At 45.1% G+C, this 20,232-nt stretch overlaps 2 protein-coding genes across 2 annotated transcripts; both read left to right on the top strand.

Annotated features, from left to right (window-relative positions):
- The first annotated feature begins 357 nt into the window (after positions 1-357).
- lmtk3 (lemur tyrosine kinase 3) lies at positions 358-15,335 on the top strand. Its single transcript, XM_028980958.1, has 16 exons — positions 358-782; positions 2,520-2,653; positions 3,107-3,254; positions 3,750-3,823; positions 4,180-4,298; positions 4,774-4,861; positions 4,957-5,105; positions 5,394-5,478; positions 5,738-5,859; positions 5,956-6,105; positions 6,211-12,499; positions 12,595-12,749; positions 13,120-13,250; positions 13,329-13,657; positions 13,747-13,831; positions 14,194-15,335. The coding sequence occupies exons 1-16, from the start codon at positions 698-700 to the stop codon at positions 14,310-14,312; spliced, it is 8,262 nt and encodes a 2,753-aa protein (XP_028836791.1). The 5' UTR covers positions 358-697; the 3' UTR covers positions 14,313-15,335.
- Positions 15,336-15,664: 329 nt separating this feature from the next.
- Positions 15,665-20,215, top strand: prpf31 (PRP31 pre-mRNA processing factor 31 homolog (yeast)). Its single transcript, XM_028981175.1, has 14 exons — positions 15,665-15,795; positions 16,095-16,301; positions 16,376-16,436; positions 16,523-16,606; positions 16,705-16,802; positions 16,891-16,997; positions 17,668-17,837; positions 18,253-18,410; positions 18,498-18,587; positions 18,669-18,796; positions 18,892-18,964; positions 19,068-19,196; positions 19,283-19,381; positions 19,915-20,215. Exons 2-14 carry the CDS (start codon positions 16,095-16,097, stop codon positions 20,032-20,034), a joined length of 1,524 nt encoding a protein of 507 aa, XP_028837008.1. The 5' UTR covers positions 15,665-15,795; the 3' UTR covers positions 20,035-20,215.
- Positions 20,216-20,232: the final 17 nt, after the last annotated feature.

The following is a 20,232-nucleotide window of genomic DNA, read 5'->3' as shown; positions in this document are numbered from 1 at the left end:
AATGGGGTTTAAATCGTCTTTAAATGCTGAGGAAATCGTCAGCCCATGGTGTTTAATGAAGATATAGGTTTAGGTCAAATCAATAGAAAGGTGCTTGAAATTGTTCTTGCATCGGAATGTCACGGGTTTGTCAGTTAAACAACGAAGTTTAATCAGATCTCTTTAATTCTGGAGAATATTACCATGAAATATCTGTCGCTGTGAAATGTCGGGGGTGCGGATCCTTGCTTTAAATGGAAAATTTAAATATATATATATATACACACACACACACACATATATATATATATACACACACACACACACACATGTGTGCATGTTATGGCGAATTTGGAATTGTGCGTGTGCGTAATTTGCATGTGAAATGGAGGAGCCACCAGGGTCCCCGCGTCCCCACAGGGACGGTGCGCGTCGGAGGACCAGCACCAGCCTCCCAATAAGGGGAGGACCACAATAATCATGCAGGATCGGGCGCGTCTGACGTAGCGCCAGCTCGTGGAGGACGACGCCGAGAGGACGGGGCTCCGCGTCCGGTGGAACGACCTCACCGGGGGGACCTCGCCGCACAAAAGGCGCAGAGTTGCGGATCGCGGGGAGTCGGACGGAGGGGGGCAGAGCGGCGGAACGACGGGGAGCCGCGTCTGCTCGGGACCGAGCGCTCGGATGGTGGTTCCGTGGCTCCCGGGGACCGGGGACCATGCGACGACCGTGGTGCGCGATCGCGCTGGCGGGGATGGTGTACTTGGGCCCGGAGAGGGCGGCGGGGGCCCCGCAGGGAGAAGGTGAGCCGCGTCGGGGTGTCTGGTGGAAGATGGAGGGGGAGGGGCGCATGAGACGGTGAATAAGCGGGAATAAAACCGCTATTTATAGCCCCCGGCGGGTAGGAATTCATATCGGTGACCGTATTTACGGTGCAAAAGATTAATATCCAGCGCGGACTCGGGTAATACGGGGGGGGGGGGGTTGGGGTGCGGAATCTTATTTTGCATTTATCCCCCAAAACGTCATTGCATTTAAACGACGAGGTTCTCCGCCTCGCCCCCCCCCCCCACACACACACGCCCGGCGTGGATTCTGCTCGGCGCGACGTGCAGGCATTTCTGCGCTATTGTTTTGGCGGCCGTGTGCGGCCTCCGTGTTTTTCTCACGCCGCGCGTCTGTCTGTCTGTCTGTCTGTCTGCACACATGCGTGCAGGGGACACGGAGACAGAATGGCGCATTCGCGCAAACCTCGTCCTGTACCTGTCTGCTGCGTTACCGAGCTCATCGCATGGTTTTCTATTACATTAAAAAAATAATAATACATATATATATATATTTGGTGGGGTATTTTTAAATGGACACGTGTGGTCCGGTTAACTCTTAACTCTCCGGGATCAGCACCACAGACAGCTCCCCTTCATTTGTCAGGATCTACGTGGGATAAATGCACGCAACCCTCCTATTAGTGTTAATGGAGGCTATTCATATAGAGCTCAAGACGAATTATTTCATGACATTATTGTACATGTAAAAACATTTAAATTGCATGCATATGGCATTTATCTGCATGAAATACAGCTTGCATGAAAGAGCATGCGGTGGTAACAGAAGTATTTGGGGAGTGAGCATTCGCTGAGGCCTTTTGACCACCATTGTTCTACCGGGGACCAACAGGAAGGGACTAGCTGCGGGACGGCAGCAGCGCACAGTAAATCCTGGCCTGACGGTATCCTCAAACGCCCTCGAAATTGGATTCTCTCACCACTCAGTCCAACACGACGTAAAGTTTAGTGGCCTGTCGTGTTGGTGTCCTGCTCGTGCCAGCGACGCCTGCGGCCTGACACGTGCACGTACGTTCTACAGACGTACGACCTTCCAGCGCCCCGGTCTTTCAAATGTAAAGTCTAGACGGCATATGCAATATTCAGGTTTTAACCATCAAACCCTACCCCTTCTCTTTTTCACAGATGGTTCGCCTCTCACATGCGCCACGTTGAGGTACAATATTAAAGATGCCCTTTCCCTTTCCTTCTCGCCTGGCACCCTCCCAAAATGACTGAATTTCTAGAAAAAGAGATAAAAATCCAACCCTTCCCTGTAGTGGTCCTTTACGATATTAAGTCCCGACCCTGCTCCTCCAATGAAATGTCACTTATGGCATCTCCTTCTCCTAATATCTTCCCTAACCAGCGTGGTTTCTCCTGATTTATTCTTTAGTTGGATTGGTACCCTTCAGGCTCTTTTTAACCCATTTTCTTCTACCTTTTTGTCAGCCACCCAATGAGAAAGGTGCATTGGGATGAGTTTTCAGCTTGCCTTTACCAAATGTTATAAAGATTTTAACTTCTCAAATCGTTCTGTCTTAATCTCTTAATGTCTTTCTGTTCTGTTGTCTCATTCTTTCTTCCTTTTCTATCTTTCTACCCTTTTTTCTTTGTTTGATAACCTGCTGTAACAGCTTTCCTTCTCAAGAAGGTGTGGAAAGACAAACCATCCCTGCTGTCCCTCATCACCCCAATCTTTCTGTCTTTTTTCAGACACCCCATCCAGAGGAGATCCTCTCTCCTCCCCTCCCTACGGTGTTCTTCTCATTTCCTGCTCGGTGCTTGTGTCCTTTGTGCTGTTTCTCCTCACTTGTCTTTGCTGTAAAAGAGGAGGTGTGGGCTTCAGTGTAAGTTACTCTGCTGCGGCTCTCTGGGTTTTCATGTGTTTGGTGTAATACTTACACTCAGTAATGACAGGGACAGTCCCCCCCTGGAGACAGTCAGGGTTAAGTGTCTTGCTCAGGGACACGATGGTAGTAAGTGGGGTTCATCTACAACCCTACTACCACGGTAGTTTATCTCAAGTTACTGCTCAGTCTCACAATCTGTGGCAATGCAAATAGACATTCTAAATTCATCCTATGATTTACATATGTTTTTTATTAGATTAGAATTCATGGGAAATTATAATTATATAATGGTTTATGAGATGTTCTTATCTCAAAGGACAGAAAAATATTTAAACAGATAGCTGGTTATGTTTCTGACTGAAGCTCTTGTGAAACAGGGAGATAAATGCTGTTTCATGTTATTTATCTCTTTAGCTTTCATTCCTCTTCCTAACCTCCATTTGTTCACAGGAGTTTGACAATGCTGAAGGGGAGGAATGTTCCGGGGCGTCCAGCCCCCCTCCGGAGGACAGTCTGTCCTCCTGCCCTTCTGTCCCAGAGGTTTACACGCTACCTCTGAGAGACCGGGCCAACTGTCCTGCCTTGCACAATGGCAAAGGTGATTGTTTTTTGTCATTGTGATGCACAGCACAGCAGACGGCCACCACTGCCACACACACAAATTCTCTCTCGTGCACAGCAGTTAAGTGAAAGTGAAGTGATTGTCACACGTGATACACAGCAGCACAGCACACGGTGCACACAGTGAAATTTGTCCTCTGCATTTAACCCATCACCCTGAGTGAGCAGTGGGCAGCCATGACAGGCGCCCAGGGAGCAGTGTGTGGGGACGGTGCTTTGTGGCACCTCAGTGGCATCTCAGTGGTACCTCGGCAGATCGGGATTCGAACTGGCAACCTTCTGATTACGGGGCCGCTTCCTTAAACGCTAGGCCACCACTGCCCCTAAAAACAGAGCATGTCAGCGTTTGTGTAATGACATTTTAATATTTGCATTTACATTTGTGTCTAATATTTGTATTTGTGTCTATTAAAATGATTATCTATGGAGGGACTCTGCATAATGAGTGACATTGAACAATCTCTTCTCCTAGATTCTAAGTCACAGTGCTTTCGGAGGCACACACTCAACTATCTCCAGGAAATTGGGAATGGCTGGTTTGGAAAGGTAGGCTTACTGTAGTTTAAAAGATCATGGCAATGGTGCAGCCTTTACATGAACTGTCTCTGTGAGAATGAAGAATTGACTTTAACTCGCCCCTTTTCCCCTCAGTCACTTCCAGTGAACAGGAGTGTTTAATCTGTTCCATTTCAGGACAGGGCACAGGGCTAAGGTTTCTATTTTCTGTCTCCTTCGAAGTAGAGTGCCCTGAATATGGACTCTCTCTCATCTCTGAGGTCCATCTAGCTGCTGCTCCAGTTTTCCCTTTCCCCGTACACCTGGTGTCTAGAATTCAAGATTGTTAACCAGCTCATCAACTGTCTCCGCTGTCATGGCGTTATCTTGCTTGCCACCATTCCCAGGTGATCCTAGCCGAGGTGCTCTGTGACTGCAGTTCCTCCCAGGCCGTGGTGAAGGAGCTGCGAGTCAGTGCCAGCCCTCTGGAGCAGAGGAAGTTCTTGGCTGAGTCAGAGCCGTACAGGTCAGAAACCAGGGACACCACATTTATTTTTTATAAACCAATCGAAACATTTGCTCACACTGCCGTAGTATGTAAATAAAAGATAATGCAATTAATTGTGTGTTCAGTGGCATATTTGTGTCACTATTAGTGAAATATATTGGGTCCCAAGGGCCATTTGTGGGCTCAATTCTGTGTTATTTCCATTATTCACGAAGCTGGAATTTGATTAATAGTGGATCGCTTTGGCTTGTTTATTGCAGCATACAGTGTCATGTTTCTAAACTGAAACTGGGTTCTTGGATAGACAGTTGACCTATTTATTGTGCTGAAGTTAGATTATAATTACACTTGTCTTGCCACCCGCCTCCTCCTTCTGACTGTGCTCTTCACACTTTGTCATTCCTTATTTTGTAAGCAGTTAAATCATATTGAAAATGTATAATCCTTGATGCCTTATTAATAACATTATTTTTTTTCCATTTGTGATTCTAAGGAGTCTCCAGCATCCCAACATTCTCCAGTGTTTGGGTCAGTGCAGTGAGAGTATTCCCTTTCTGCTGGTCATGGAGTTCTGTCAGCTGGTGAGCACCACGACCATGTAACCTAAATCCCATAATCTCAGAAGTAAATAATGCTTCATGTGAATTAAAGCATCACTGTCTTTTCCATGATTCAGGGTGACCTCAAAAGGTACCTAAGAGCCCAGAGAAAGTCAGATGGCATGACCCCTGACCTTTTAACACGCGACCTGTTGACCCTGCAACGCATGGCACTGGAGATCACCTCTGGGCTTTTGCATCTTCATGAAAATAACTATATTCACAGGTCAGCAAAGACACCATTGTCACTTCTATTCAGCACGTTCTATTTATAGCAAGTTTACAACCAACTGTACTTTCACACCAGGCTGCTCAACTAATGTTGAGCCCATATTTTGTCCTGATGCTTTTTAACTCCGCAACAGATGCATTAGGGCGAATCAGTTCAGTTTTGAGCCTCGTGAATACTGCACAATGGTGATATAAGATCAGACAATTTCCCTCACACTATGCAGCCACCTCGTCTCCCTTTATCTGTGCCTCTTTCTCCATGTCTTGCTCTCCCTGCCTCTAGTGATTTGGCTTTGAGGAACTGCCTTCTCACCTCAGACCTCACTGTAAGAATAGGCGACTATGGTTTGTCGCACAACCATTACAAGGTATGTTTTGTTAGCTAAGTGTCTATGAAGCGTATTATCAGTGTAACACATTGTAATTTGATATTATTTGTGTCAACAAGCACACACATGGTCTTTGTTTCTAGATATGGATGCAAAAGAGGAATTTGCTTCCTTTCACTAGACTAGAGCCAACTAGCATTAAAAATGTTCTTATTCTCTCGTATTCACGTCTGGAAACCATGTGACACTGGCGATGAAGTTAAAATGAAGCCTGTAATGTTTTAATGTGCCACCTCAGGAGGACTACTATTTAACACCAGATAAACTGTGGATTCCGCTTCGCTGGATTGCACCAGAGCTGCTGGAGGAATTCCGTGCTGGACTGATAGTCACTGACCAAACTAAAACAAGCAATGTGTGGTAGGATTCTTTGTGACGAGTGCTTTTTTCCATTTCTACGTAGTGATGTCACCCTGTTTTGAAAGTCTCTCCTCACTCGGGATCTGAATGTCGCAGGTCGCTAGGAGTGGTGATCTGGGAGTTGTTTGAATTCGGCGCTCAGCCACACAGACACCTCAGTGATGAAGAGGTTCTCACCTTTGTCATACGTGAGAGACAAATCACACTAGCTCAGCCCAGGCTCAAACTCTCCCATGCAGACTACTGGTTAGTATGGCCTTCGTTGTAATAGAAGCAGGTTCTTGATCATTCAGCTCCGGACTTTTGCCTAAATGTCTGTAAATATCTGTCTTTCCAAAATGATCTCCGCAGGTATGAGGTCATGCAGTCCTGCTGGCTTCCTCCTTCTCAGCGTCCCACTGTCTCTGAAACCTTCATCCTCTTGTCCTCCCTCCTTGCTGCAGAGCAAGATACATGTCGGAGAAGTGTGAGGGATGAAGAGGATGAGGAGGAATATGAGGAAGAGGAGGACAGAGGGAGAGGTGGAGAAAGTGAGGAGTCTTTTGAGAGACGATGGGACTCCTTACGTCCACCAGCCTTCCAGTCTGCAGCAAGCGAGCGACAGCGAGGGAGGGATTATGGAAGAGATGGTGATGGGTACCGGGGGGGGAATGGCATTTCATACCCTCTGTTGGACCCTGTAGAGCACACAATCGCTCCCTCCTCCTCTGAGCTTGATGACATCCTGACAGTGACAGAGACCAGCAAAGGGCTAAACTTTGAGTATTTCTGGGAAAAAGCCCATGGGAGGAGGGGTTACAGACCTCTGCCTCCACCCCAGCCAATCCCCACCCCCAGTTCAAGTAACAGGCAATCCTTGGACACGCCCACTGTTGTCCCGGTAATCAGCGCTCGCAGCCCTTCGCTTGCCAGTGAATATTACATCCGACTGGAGGAGCACACGCCCCAGGATCAATCTCCTACTCTTACAGGAAAGTGTCCCACTCTAAGGGTAGACTCCACATGCCCCGGAGACGTGGAGCTTGTGGACATTCGCAATCGAAAGGTGGAGTTTGGACGAGGCACAACCCAAACTGTGAGATCTAGTGAGGTCCAGGTCCTTGTGCCAAACACAGGCCTGGTGGAGTTCAGCAAGCAGAACTCGAACAGAGTTACGGACTTTGCAGTAGTAGACGTAGAAGAAAACGAGATGGAAGGAAGACCTAATTCGATCTCTGGACCATGCCTTGTTTCACAAGCTCCCCTCCTGCCACCAAAGCCCCATTCCTTTTCTACAGGCAGCCAGCTCCACTCACGTCCCCTACCAGCTCCACCAATTGTGTACAATCGACCTCTTGGACTGCCTCACTACCCCAGCACAGGAGACCCAGTGCTGAGCAGCGGCTCAACGTCACAGACTAACTTTGATCACTTAGGGTTACACCGTTCCCGTCACCCTTTTCCTCCTTCACCCTCTCTCTCTCCCTCCATACCCCCGTCATTAGGTTGCCAGGCCATGTTCCCACCACCTCAAACCTGTCCTCCGCCACTTCCTCCACACTACAGAGTCCAGCGTGCTCCATACCACAGTTATACTGGAGATGGCTACTCCAGTCACTCCAACACGTTGCACTTACACAGAGACCCACTATCCTGTGACTACCCTGACAAAAGGGCGCCCAACAAAGGAATGAGTCGCTCTCGGTCCTTGTGTTATTCGCGGGGAGGTTCAGACACTTTCTCGCAAAACCAGGAATCGCCTGTTCACAGAGACTTGTCTTATCCGATATTGACACGGTCCCAGTCCATGATCCCGAAGATAGACAGACTGTCCTCTTCTAGCCCGGCATACTCAGATGAGGATGAATCCCCATTCATGTCCCCATCTAGACCTTATGGTGGGACAACCATTCAACGCACCTGCCTGGTTGATGACCCTGACCCTGCCACAGCTGAACTCTTCTCCCGGGGGATGAAACGCACACAGTCCCGTCTCTCCACCATACTCCCCGCCATCTGGAAGGAAGATGCCGAAATGCAGAAAAAGGCTGAAGATGTGATGAGGAAGTCCCCCTTACACCTCTTCCTGACTGAAATTTCCAGTGGCAATGAGTCTACTGACTCAAAGTCAGACGAGGCACCATGGAGAACAGAGAGCACCTTGGCCAATGAAAACGAGAGGCCCGTGAGCATCCACTGTCCTGTTGGAGGGATGCAACGCTCCAAGTCTCTCGTGACCGAGCTGAGTCACACAGGAAGGCCTCTGAGAGCAGACAGAGACGGCCTGAAGGACACCACTGGTCAGAAGGACTTGTTTCTGACTGAAGTTGACACTGGAAAGCCACATGGCGAGGACACATGTGTGGATCCCTGCTGCAATTCCTCATCCCACACTTGCAGCAGATCCACTGGTTTACCATCTTATGATGAGGCATGGGAGTCCATCTCAAAAGGAATGAGGAGGTCTCAGTCCCTGCTGATAGACACTGGGAGGGCAGAGTATGATCCCAAAAAGGTGGAAATGACCAGAGAAGAGTTTTTGAAGGAGATTCAGTCTGCTGAGACATTTTTGACTGAGATTATATCAAGACAGCGGATGCAAGAGGACGCCTTGTCATCAACCCCCACAACTCCTGAATATGAGTCAATATGCATAGACCCAGATTCCACGAACACTATAACATTCCAGTCAGAGAAACATCCAGTCGGCAAAAGCAGCTGCCAGGATGATCAAAAAGAAGCGATTTATGCCCAAGTGACCAAGCGTTCGAAGCGGAGTGAGATCAAAGTGACTCTGCGTCCAGAAATTCCAAAATTACAGATCAGTTTAGAAAAACATGCTGCCAAATTTGAACCGAGAAGCTCTTCAGATGTAACCAGCCCTGCCGGCTCACAGGATGTAGGTGTAGCAGTCCACCAACTGAGCACATGCTTGGAGAGTCAGTCACCATCAGGGTTTCCGAGTCAGACAAGCAGCTTCATATTGTCAGAGGTCGTGCCAAAAAATGGTCTTCTTCTGGACCAAAGCTCTCATGAAACGAAAGACATTGTAAATATAGGTGAGGACGTATCGAGAGGAACTGGTGACACATGTACACCAGCTAATACTCAAGCTGATCCATCTCTGGACAGTTCCATTATACAGATGAAGAATGAGACAAAACGATTAGAAAGTGAAGAGGTAGAAGACAGAGTTGATCTGTTCAGCAAAGCACAGTCATGTTGCAGTAAAATGGAGACAAATGGAAGAAGAGTTGTCAGAGAGGCAGATGGTGGTGTATTAGGCTCTAAAAACGAAGGACATTATTCCAGTTGTCAAGACCAAACAGTATCATTGGATGCACCAACACCAGCAGAATCTCAGATTGTCAAAGAGGGGCATTCAGTCCATCTATCTGAAACCAAACCTTCAGATGGATGTGGTGAGGTCACTCCTGACATTACTTCTATTCATGATAATTGCACAGGAGTTATTCCTGATCAGATTTTGTCGTATTCTCATCATGGTTACACCAAAAGCACAGATGTTGAAATCAACGGAGGTTCTTCATTAATGCATTCTATAATAAATGTACAGCCTCAGAAAGAAAGTGACCCCATTTTATCCTTCGGGGAGCCACTGCCATTGGCTTGGGAGCCAAATTCTGATCACTCGCTGTCAACTCCAACAGACTCTGCCTTCTCACCCTTAACGTCCAGCTCCTTGGACTGTCTCACACCAGGAGACCCATTTGTCAGTGGCGGAAACAGTGGGTGGAGGACGCTTGGAACAGACACCCCACATCGAGACTCTGCCTATTTTTCAGACAGCGACTTGGAAGCAGGAGATGGTCTGATGCGAAGAGGGGGAGAAGGACCAGGCTTGTCACGGCCCGGCAGCGGCCGAAGTTCAGAGAGAGGAGCGTTGATGGGAATCGAGGAAAAAAACGAGGTTGAGGAAGACAAGCAAAATAAGGCGGGAAATAAATATGAAGATCAGGGAAAAGATGGTGGATGTTTTGGAGAGAATGTGACAGAAATAGAGGGAATAATCATTGCTCAAAAAGCATGTGACATAACAGATGTGACTGGAAGTCATTCCTCAGAAATGACCTGTGGTGCTGAAAACAATAGCCACCTATCCAAGGGCACGCAAGCTGAAAGTAACACTGAATTCATTGCCAAGCTCTTCTCCTCTCTTGATGATGAACCCCTCAAAGGGTTTCCGTACTGCTCTAATACCCAGCAGAGTTATGAAGTATTCGCTCACATTGATGATTATCCTAACAAAGAAGTGATGATGCCGGACTTTCAGAGAAAAGAATGTCCAGAAGCTGCCATTCTACACCACTCTCAACAAAAGGAACGAGGACAGAGTGTTGAAAATGTCACAGGAATCGGGTCACATTTGCCATTAATTGAGACTATAAAGCCAGAACACTTACAATGTGAAAAGAATAAAGATGAAAGGTTTAGTGAAGAACATGACGGCTGCCAATCCAGGCTACCCAGTGTCCACAGTGTCCAAAAAAGTGGAACAGCACCCAACTACATGCAGATGCACTGTGATGATTGCACTGGGGACACCATCTGTAATGCCCTCTTGTCAAAAGAGTACGTTGACGTGCCCACAAGCGATCAAAGGCTCGAGCTGGAAGATGAGGCCACTGAGCTTGGTCTGAGAAACCTTCACGACGTAGAAGAAGGTGAGGGGTTGAAGGCAAAGTCAGAGATCGAAAAGCAATTAGCTGCAGGAGAGCTGTGCTTCTCCATGAAGGAAGTTTTACAGTGTGAGAAGAAAACACCGGAGACGCAAACACAGGAACCTGATGGAGAGAGTTCTGAGGGATGCACCAACTGGCAGTCCGAGTGTCTCGGGCAGACTGGTGAAGAGCTCTGGAGGAGTGTTAAAGGGGAGGAGGAGACGGGAGGAGTTATGAGTGGAGAGCTGGACTGCCACAGGTTTCAACAGGGACAGCAGGACCTCTGGCCCGTTGAAAATGACCAGTGGGCCACTGCAGAGCTCCAGGAAGCCGAAGCCGAACTTGGTTCTGAGATTTTTTCAGGATCCTGCAAAGAGTCTTGGGAGGGAGAAGAAGAGTTGTTGGTCGGCCATGAATTCTGGGGAGCTGAAATAAATGATGAGCTTGCAGAGAGTGAACCTCATCCTGCAGCTTTGCAGAGATGTGAGGGCAATTTTAATGATGAGAGGCAAGGACAGTGTGATTGGAATGAATCTGAAAAGCAGTTGTTTCCAGCACAAACAATCACCAATTACGATGTTCAAAAGTCTCCAAGTGAAATGTTTTTCGAAGGAAACCTGGTACAACAGGAAGAAAACATTGAAAATCCAGATCTGGAACATACAATGCGAGCACATAGTAGAGACTGTGAGGAGGTAGAAAATGTGGAGAACCCAGGGCAAGAAGTTCACACCTTGGACATAGTCCACAGTAACAGTGGAATTCAGGGTGGGGTAGGACATGGTGCAGAGGAAGAGAATGAAAATTTCAACAAATTTGCAAGTACAAAAGCTGGAAACATTTCATCGTTCATGAATGGGGGTGAAGTTATAGAGACTAAAGAAGGACAGAAGGAATATATTTTCCCTTTGGATGACGACTGTAGTTCACCCAAAATAGCTGAATATCAACCGTCAGATGTGGGAGGCACAGAACATCCGATCCAGGCTCCAGAACAGAACAGTGCACAGGACGCTTTCCCTGATGGCAATAAAGGGCCATGTTCAGACGACCCATCTTGCCCTAGTCTCACCAACAGAGCTGATGCGGGACATTGCAAGATGCATAGTAATAATGTTCTTTATTCATCTTCGGAACTGATGTCTGAGGACATTTTGCATTCTGAGTCTGCATCCCATTCAGGCCAAAGCCCAACGAGTTTCCCCAACGTTGTGCATCACATAGAAATCAAGGTTAACACAAACACAGACCTTATTTTAGAAGGTAAGAGGCCAGATTACAGCGCTGGTAGAGAAAGGGATTTCCCCGCTTCTGTCGACCAACTGTCCCAAACCTTTTCGGTCAACAACATCGGTAGTAAGGGGTTTTTAGCGAACACAAGCTTCGTACCCGAGCCGTCCGTGGAGCCGTCGGATCTGTGCATTGATCCGAACCAATTGGAGGCGAACAACATCAGCGAAGGCAGCAAAAGAAATGAATCCCACAAGTCTTCCCTTCCGTCATTCTCTCAGTGTTCTCTGAATTCCATCCCTGAGCTGCTGATTTCTGAGTGGAAAGATTTAGAGGAGGAACCCCTGGAGGACTTTGAAAAACTGGAGCAGTTGTGCCGCATCTCAGAGGATGAGGATCTCTTCCTGGAAAATCTGGAATTGCTAGAGTCCTTGAAGAAGAACACAGAGCAAAGATCTAGGAAAAGAAGCGATGGAAGTGGAGAGAAAATGAGTAAAATTGAAGACATGTTTTCAGAATCAGAAGGAAATAAACACATAGAGCTCAGAAATGAGACTTTGTCGGCCATGTCTGATCCAATGGGGAGATGCATTGTATCTGCACAGAATGACGCCTCCGAATTTCCTAACGCTTGTAGCAGTGTCAGTCTTTCAGCAGAAGTTACTGATGTAGAGCAAACTCCACTGAGCCGTTCACCTAGTCAAACCTTGCTGTCCAAAAAGCCCACCAAAAATGGATTAATGATGCAGGCAAGTTGTGACGCCAACCCTGTATACATTAATGATGTCCCGAGTTGCCAGTCTATGGACAAATTCCAGTAACAGTCTCTTTGCCTTTGGTTTAGGTGTGTGAAGAAAGACTACAGTACACCCTTAGCGAGAACATCAAAACCAATGTTCTGTGGGGACCCACGGTCAGTGACAGCGTCATTCTGCGCCCATGGGGAGAGCCTGATGCTGACCTGGGAGGGAACAGTGTTGACCTCCTGGACAGCGAGAGGTAAGAAGGTATTTAAAGGACAATGAGTAAGAAGATAGGTTGGAGTTTAAATGCAATTTTAGGTTTCATGACATTAAAATTCCCTCAGCCTGTCTGTGGTTAGCTCTGGAATTTGACCCCTTATGACATCATACGGGGAAAGGCTTCCTCACTTGTATAGACAGCTCTTCCCCACGCCCCGCCTCTCGTCTCCTCATTTCCATTTAAAGCCACAGACACAGAAACAGGGCATCCTGGGGAAACCTCATTGTGAGAGACTGGACACCAAGACCGATATAAAAGCAAAAGTTCATGTCATGGGACCTTTAGGATTTTTAAAGTATTCCTACATTCCTTGAGGTCAGTGATTGATTAAATACATTTTCCATAGGGTACAACAGACACCTTCAGATGAGACTTCTTTGGCAGAAGGGAGTATTGAAGCATCAAATGAACCTCTGACAGTGATTGAACAGCCTGAGGTTACACCCTCCTTACCTGCTGCAAACCAAGCAATGAAAGGTCATTTTCATGTCAGTACATTTTTACATAAACCTAATTAACATAAACTAACCTCATTTTAATAATCCTGTCACACAGCCAAACTCGCTCGTCTGTCCCTCTCCCTACCTCCACTTGCTCTTTCGTTACCTCTGCCTAATCCCAAAGTGGGATTTTGTGAAGGGCGAGAAAAGCGGAGTGGAAGAAGGAGAGGCCCGTCAACAGGAAGTGACCCTGATGATGATGAAGAGGAACAGGATGATGAGGCGTTAAGGAGGGTGATTGTTGTCACTGAGACAGACACAGATAAGAGAGTTGGGTTGCGCAGTTTGCTGAAATCACCACGAGAACCACTAGACAAAGAGAACAGGGACAAAGGGAGAAACGTATCGTTCTTCGATGATGTCACTGTCTACCTCTTTGATCAGGTAATATTTTTATTAAATATGTCTGTGAAATTTCTGTCAAAATTACAATGAACATTTTCCTCGTATAATTTGTGTGTCTGAATTACTAGGAAACTCCAACTAATGAGCTCAGTTCAGGTTCTGTTCCTACTAGCCCTTCTCAGCCTGGCAAACCATCTCAGATTGATGGGCTTGGTGAGTTTTTCTTTTATTTGTACAACAAAATATTTAGATTATTTCATCATTTTTCTACCTGTATGTATTACAAGAGTAATACATGGAACTAGAACTTGGAACCATATAATTATAATACATTTTATTTTTAATCAAGGCAGTTTGCCTCACAGCATGAACCCAAATACATAACTATTCAAATTCAAATTATATATGCCACACTGTAATATTTGTATAACATATCATATAATATAATAATCATATAATATATGCCACACTGTAATTTTTTTACTATTTTCACTGCTATTGTTGTTTTCAAAGTACTAAGGATTACATATTTAATTAGAATATGGGGCTGAATTTGTTCATCTTTTTCCAATCAGGGGGAAGCAAGACCAGCAGGACTAGAGACCACTCCCTAAAGCCCAAATCACCTTCTGGATCGAGCCGTGTGACACCATCTCGTTTCACTGTTAGCCCAGCAGATGACCCTCACATTTAATCTTGGCCAGTTTTAACACAGAAGGCTAAGCAAATAAAAGAACTCCGTTCAAAGTTCTGCTAGTACCATCACAAGTCTCAGATGTTATTTTTATCTTCAGAGTGGCTCCCCTCGTTGTATTCCAGGGTTTACCTGCTTCAGGGCTGTGGGCGTCATGTAACCAAATCCCTGCAAAACCACGTTATTAAAACTCACATTGCTGAAGAGTCTGAAATCTGTCAAATCTTAAACGGACCACAGCTATGCAATGGGAGTGTTGTCGTGTACCAGCTTGTAGTTCTCTGCATATTTTAAGGCACTTTCTTTCAACATTGCCCAGCTGTATGCAAGCTTGGACTAATATGCTTACATTTGTACATTTGTTCTCATTGCAGTCAGCCAACTTTTTAGGCTACAGTTGGGAGGGGTCGGTCTAAAAGTGCAGTACTCACTTGCTATTTGTATAAATGAATTAGAGTTGTTCTTACAGGTGTATACAAACTTTTGGAGCTATTCATTTTAGATGTATTCTTAGAATGCATGGAAATTAACACGATTATTTATTAATTCATTCATTTATTTATTTATGAGTAAAGGTTGCACTGTTGTTTTGAAATTAATTGTTGTGCAAATACAAAATTTGTTTGTTTGTTAATGTAGGCCATTTTGGCCCATTAATACCCCAAAACAAACCATGATATTTCCCCGCACTTCAAATGCTTTTAAATACTTTATATTGGTTGTCTTTTTTAGCTGTTGTTATGTATGTCTTCTATTGTGTCTGTTTATAAATGTCATTTTTTTCAGTGCAAATTGTTTTTATGTTCACCATAATTTATGTTCAAAACAATAATGTAGCTTAGCATGGTAAAATGAAATCTGCAATTACATTTACCAGTCTATTTGTTTTCATTTTGTACAAATTGCCATTTGACAATTTTCAAATTCATTTGTTGAGTCTCTTTCTCTGTTCATTGAAATACTGTATTGTTTAAATTAAAGTTTCATGGGATACTGTATAAAACGAGGGAGTAAGAACGTGAAAACTGTGAAACATTTATTGATTTGTTTGAAAACTAAACTGATAAACAATAAATTGTTCTGTCTTATAAAGTGGTGTTTGCTGACATTATTCGAATTCGGTTTTGGCGACCCCTTGCGGTAGCTGCCGAACTGGCTCAACATCACAGCCCGGTTTATAATATTATTGTGTATATGTTTGATAAACTCGAACAGTTAGTCGTTTACCTATTTGTTCTATAATTCCGTGTTCTATAATTCTTTATAATATGCAATTAATTGCGAAAAATGGCCGTAACTCGTGCTTCCATGCTGAACACCAAATCCCAGCATGCAGTGCGTCACCACGTCAACGTGTGACGAATATTTATTGCGCCTGGACGGCCCGCGAACGTTTGGAGGATGTGTTAGCGTTAGCTTAATAACAGCAGGTCGCCTTTCTTCAGCTCTCGTCCACGTTAGACGACCCTGCGAAACTTGAAAGGTACGTTGCACCGCGGCCTCGACTGTTTAATATAACGTCGGTGTGCTTTTTGTACACCGTTACGTGCACCGAAACTAGTGTAGTAGCATCTAGCGCCGTGGTGGAGTCGAATTCGGCGTTGTCGGCTCCAGGTTATTCCAGCTTTATAATACATTCTTTGTAACAACCGTTTTCGCCCAACGTTTTGGCATAAGTTATCCTCCAGTTTTGAATAACCTTAAGTGTCGTTTCTAGAAATAAAGTTTTATGGCCTCTGCTCCACTCGTGCTTGTAAAGTGAAGCCCGTGGTTTGATTCCAGATGTCTTTGGCTGACGAGTTGCTGGCTGACCTGGAGGAGGCTGGTGATGAGGGGGAAGATGGGCTCTACCCAGGCGGTGAAAGTGATGGGGAGGCCGGTGAGCGGGGGGCGCAGGGCGGCTTGGAAGACATTCCCGAGGAGATGGAGTTGGACTACAGCGGGGCGGAGAGCGTCACGTCCATAGCTAAACTCCGCCACAGCAAATCTGTGAGTCGTTCCGTCCGTCAGTCATTCCGCTTCATTAATCGGATCAAATAATAATGCTTGCTTGCCTAACACAGTTTTCAGAAATCATGGAGAAAATTTCGGAATATGCTGGAAAACAGCGCAAGAACTCTGAAGGTAGGTGATTCGTTGCTTTATGGAAGGCCGAACGTGCAGTGTGTGCTGGATGCAGGGATTACCTTCTCTCCTCGCCTGTTTTTCAGTGGCCGGTCCGGTTGAAGCGGACCCCGAATACCGACTGATTGTTGCAGCCAACAACCTGACTGTGGAAATTGACAATGAAATTAGTGAGTTGGGCCGACATAATATTTGTTTTTTTTTTTTTTTTTTTTGTTTTTTTCTAAAAATACAGCAGTTAACATTAAACACTTATTCTTTTTTGCAGACATCATTCACAAATTTGTACGTGACAAGTACTCCAAAAGATTTCCAGAGCTTGAGTCTCTGGTGCCAAGTGCGTTGGATTATATCAGGACTGTTAAGGTAAGCCTGTAAAAGTTTTATTTTAAGTAAAGAAAGGTTATATGTCTGTGGAAGTGATGAACACTCTTTTTCTTCTTGTTCTTGACAGGAGCTGGGCAATAACCTGGAAAAGTGCAAAAATAATGAAGCTCTTCAGCAGGTCCTGACCAATGCCACTATAATGGTGGTCAGTGTCACTGCCTCCACCACCCAAGGGTGAGTGGATCCTTTAAGGTTAAAGCAGCCTGTGAGAATTTGACCTCTCGATTTAGCAGTTGGGAAAGTTGCACGAAAGTTGCACGTGTCCCCCCATCCCCTAGGGTTCAGAAAGGCTTCAAATCTGAATGTCTTATTTAAATTATTGTACATTCCAATTATGATATAAAGAGCAGTGCTGGAGCATGAGGGTTATAGACCTTTTACTCTTTTAATCTGCACTTGTGAATAATTCTCATTTCCTAAGTAATACTTTGAAAGAAGGTGAGAGGACTGGGCACAGCACTGATTTACTATTGCAGTTAATGTATTGCATATTTCTAAAATAAAGTATCTAGCTCGACTTGCTTGAATTTGGCCGTCTGGAGTAGAGACTTCACTGTCACTCCAGTGTCAGGCATTGCAGTTGTGCTGCTGTGGGATGCAGAATCTGTTTTCCCATGATTCAGCCATTCTTTCTTTGTTGTTAATGTAGTATTTGCTGACAGTAGGAACCCTACTGTCTCCGGTACTGCAGTTACAGGTGAACATTGGTATTGCAGTGATGTATACAGGTGCTGCACGCTTTTGTAATAAGAGGAGTCGACAATTTTTCACCTAGTGGTTTGAGTCCTAGTTTTTGAGGGGGTACTTTAGAATCTATTAATCGACTAAAATATGGTTTCCCCAGATCGTTGCTTGGGGAGGACGAGCTGCAGCGGTTGGAAGAGGCTTGCGACATGGCCCTGGAGTTAAACCAGTCAAAGCACAGGATTTATGAGTATGTGGAGTCCAGGATGTCATTCATAGCCCCTAATCTGTCAATCATTGTAGGGGCTTCAACTGCTGCTAAAATCATGGGTGAGCTATATGGGATTGAATGAATATTTTATATATATACACACACACACACACACACACACACACACACACACACCCACGCATGTTTTTAGTGTCTAAATGTTTTAATGGGACCATTTACCATGTACCTAACATCTTTATTGGTTGAGAGGAATCCTTTGAGGGGGTCACTGTCTCATAATAATGTCATTGTGGTTAATCTCCTTTAAATGACATTTTGCTAATTGCATTGTTTTCTGAATTTTCTTAGTAAGAGTTCTTTCTTGTAAAATAAATGTTCTCTTTTTCTGTATTATCTTTTTAGTATAAAAATGCCAAAAGTGGGGGTATTGTAGTTCTGGTGGTTAATTTCCTGCTGGCATCTCAGTCAAGCCTCATCACTCAGAACTGATTGTTTTTGCCATGTTCTCTGCAGGCATTGCTGGCGGTCTGACTAACTTATCTAAGATGCCTGCATGCAACCTGATGCTGCTGGGAGCCCAGCGCAGGACTCTCTCTGGCTTCAGTAGCACCTCCCTGCTCCCGCACACCGGCTTCATCTACCATTGCGATGTGGTGCAGACTCTACATCCTGTGAGGCTTCACTTGCTAGAGCGCTCAAATTAACGGTGTATGGAACAGAGATTTTATTTTATTGTCACGTTCGGTCTTTTTCTCCAGGACCTGAGGAAGAAAGCAGCTCGCCTCGTCTCTGCTAAGTGTACATTAGCTGCCCGGGTGGACAGTTTTCATGAGAGCCAAGATGGAAAGGCAAGGTCACATTTTCAATAAAACAGTCTGTCAGGTTATACACTTGCATAATTCATGCTCCTCATGCACATTTGTGCTTAGGTGGGATACGACTTGAAAGAAGAAATTGAAAGGAAGTTTGATAAATGGCAAGAACCTCCGCCAGTAAAACAGGTGAAGCCTCTACCAGCTCCACTAGATGCACAGAGAAAGAAGAGAGGAGGCCGAAGGTATGACCGCTCTCGTCTTCTTCTTTATTATTCCGTCATTTAGCCACGTCATTTTTCATGAATTTGTTCTATTTATTTTTCTTTAACCCCACCAGGTATCGTAAGATGAAGGAGCGACTCGGCCTGACTGAGATCAGAAAAAATGCCAACCGAATGACTTTTGCTGAGGTGTGTTTGAACCCGTAATTCCATCATTTGTTGGCTAATTAAGTGTGTTGCTATGTTGTGATGGGATATTATGCAGCATTGTAACGTTCCTGTGACTGCACAGATCGAGGATGATGCATATCAGGAGGACCTGGGCTTCAGCCTTGGACAGCTGGGCAAGTCAGGCGGCGGAAGAGTGAGACAGGCACAAGTCAATGAAGCCACCAAGGCCCGGATATCCAAATCCCTACAGGTAATAAAGAGTCATATTATAGCTCTGGCACACCAGAAAATTGTTAACCTTCAGATCTCGTAATTCTCTGCCCTTCACGTCTATAGAGAACATTGCAGAAACAAAACATGGTCTATGGGGGGAAGTCCACAGTCAGAGACCGATCCTCAGGAACCAGCTCCAGCGTTGCCTTCACCCCGTTACAGGTAAGATTTCTGTAGGTGTATTATTTCTCAGAAGCCAGTCTTTCGGTGTTTAATGTTGATAGTTCGTTTTAGGGATTTTATGCTTTCAGACTCACCTTGTTCACTTGTAGTCATTTCATTCATTTCTTGCAAGGGTTCAGTCAAGGAGCATGTGCCCCTTTCCCATCACATGGCACAAGTTAATTTATTTAAAAAATAAATCGGTGCAGCAAGACTTATAAAAGCAGTGGTTTTTGTAAGAGCTGCAGTTTGAGGAATAGTGGAACTAGACACGCGGTGCTGCGGGTTCTACTTCCATATTCCAGCACCTCTGTAAGCATGTAAATTGCATCTGATCTATGCTGGAACGTTGGAAAGTTGGTTAAGCTTTCAGGGTTGTCATACGTTTAGTTAGACTTATTATTATTATTATTATTATATATATTTTTTCAGTGAACATATGGTCATGAAAATTTGCCTTAGTCATTGAAAAGTCATGGAAATTCTTCTTTAAAAATGTATAAGAACCCCGTGTTCTGTCATGATCTCCTCAGGGCTTGGAGATTGTGAACCCTCAAGCTGCAGAGAAGAGGGTGGCTGAGGCCAACCAGAAGTATTTCTCCAATATGGCAGAGTTCCTCAAGGTCAAGAAGGAGGGAGAAGGCAAGGAGTGAGGAAGGGATCTCACACACACACACACACACACACACACACACGCGCGTGGATTAGTGTATGAATCGCACATTGATGCCATTTGTGGAAATTTTTTTTTTCTATTTTATTTTCCAGCCGTGCTTTGATTTTTGTAGATATTCATTTGATTGCATGTTTTAATAAAACCTGCTGAATGACTGACATGGGAAGAATCAGTG

Source organism: Denticeps clupeoides, chromosome 5 (assembly GCF_900700375.1).
Source record: "Denticeps clupeoides chromosome 5, fDenClu1.1, whole genome shotgun sequence".
NCBI classification, from domain to species: domain Eukaryota; kingdom Metazoa; phylum Chordata; class Actinopteri; order Clupeiformes; family Denticipitidae; genus Denticeps; species Denticeps clupeoides.
Note: the sequence above shows the minus strand (reverse complement) of the source record. Positions and strands in the feature narration are given on the sequence as shown.

Coding starts and splice junctions, on each gene's coding strand:
- prpf31 (XM_028981175.1), top strand. CDS start 16,095: ATGTCTTTGGCTGACGAGTTGCTGGCTGACCTGGAGGAGGCTGGTGAT. Junction 16,998..17,667: donor ACTGCCTCCACCACCCAAGG/GTGAGTGGATCC, acceptor TGGTTTCCCCAG/ATCGTTGCTTGGGGAGGACG. Junction 17,838..18,252: donor AACTGCTGCTAAAATCATGG/GTGAGCTATATG, acceptor TGTTCTCTGCAG/GCATTGCTGGCGGTCTGACT.
- lmtk3 (XM_028980958.1), top strand. CDS start 698: ATGCGACGACCGTGGTGCGCGATCGCGCTGGCGGGGATGGTGTACTTG. Junction 12,750..13,119: donor GACCTCCTGGACAGCGAGAG/GTAAGAAGGTAT, acceptor CATTTTCCATAG/GGTACAACAGACACCTTCAG. Junction 13,658..13,746: donor CTGTCTACCTCTTTGATCAG/GTAATATTTTTA, acceptor CTGAATTACTAG/GAAACTCCAACTAATGAGCT.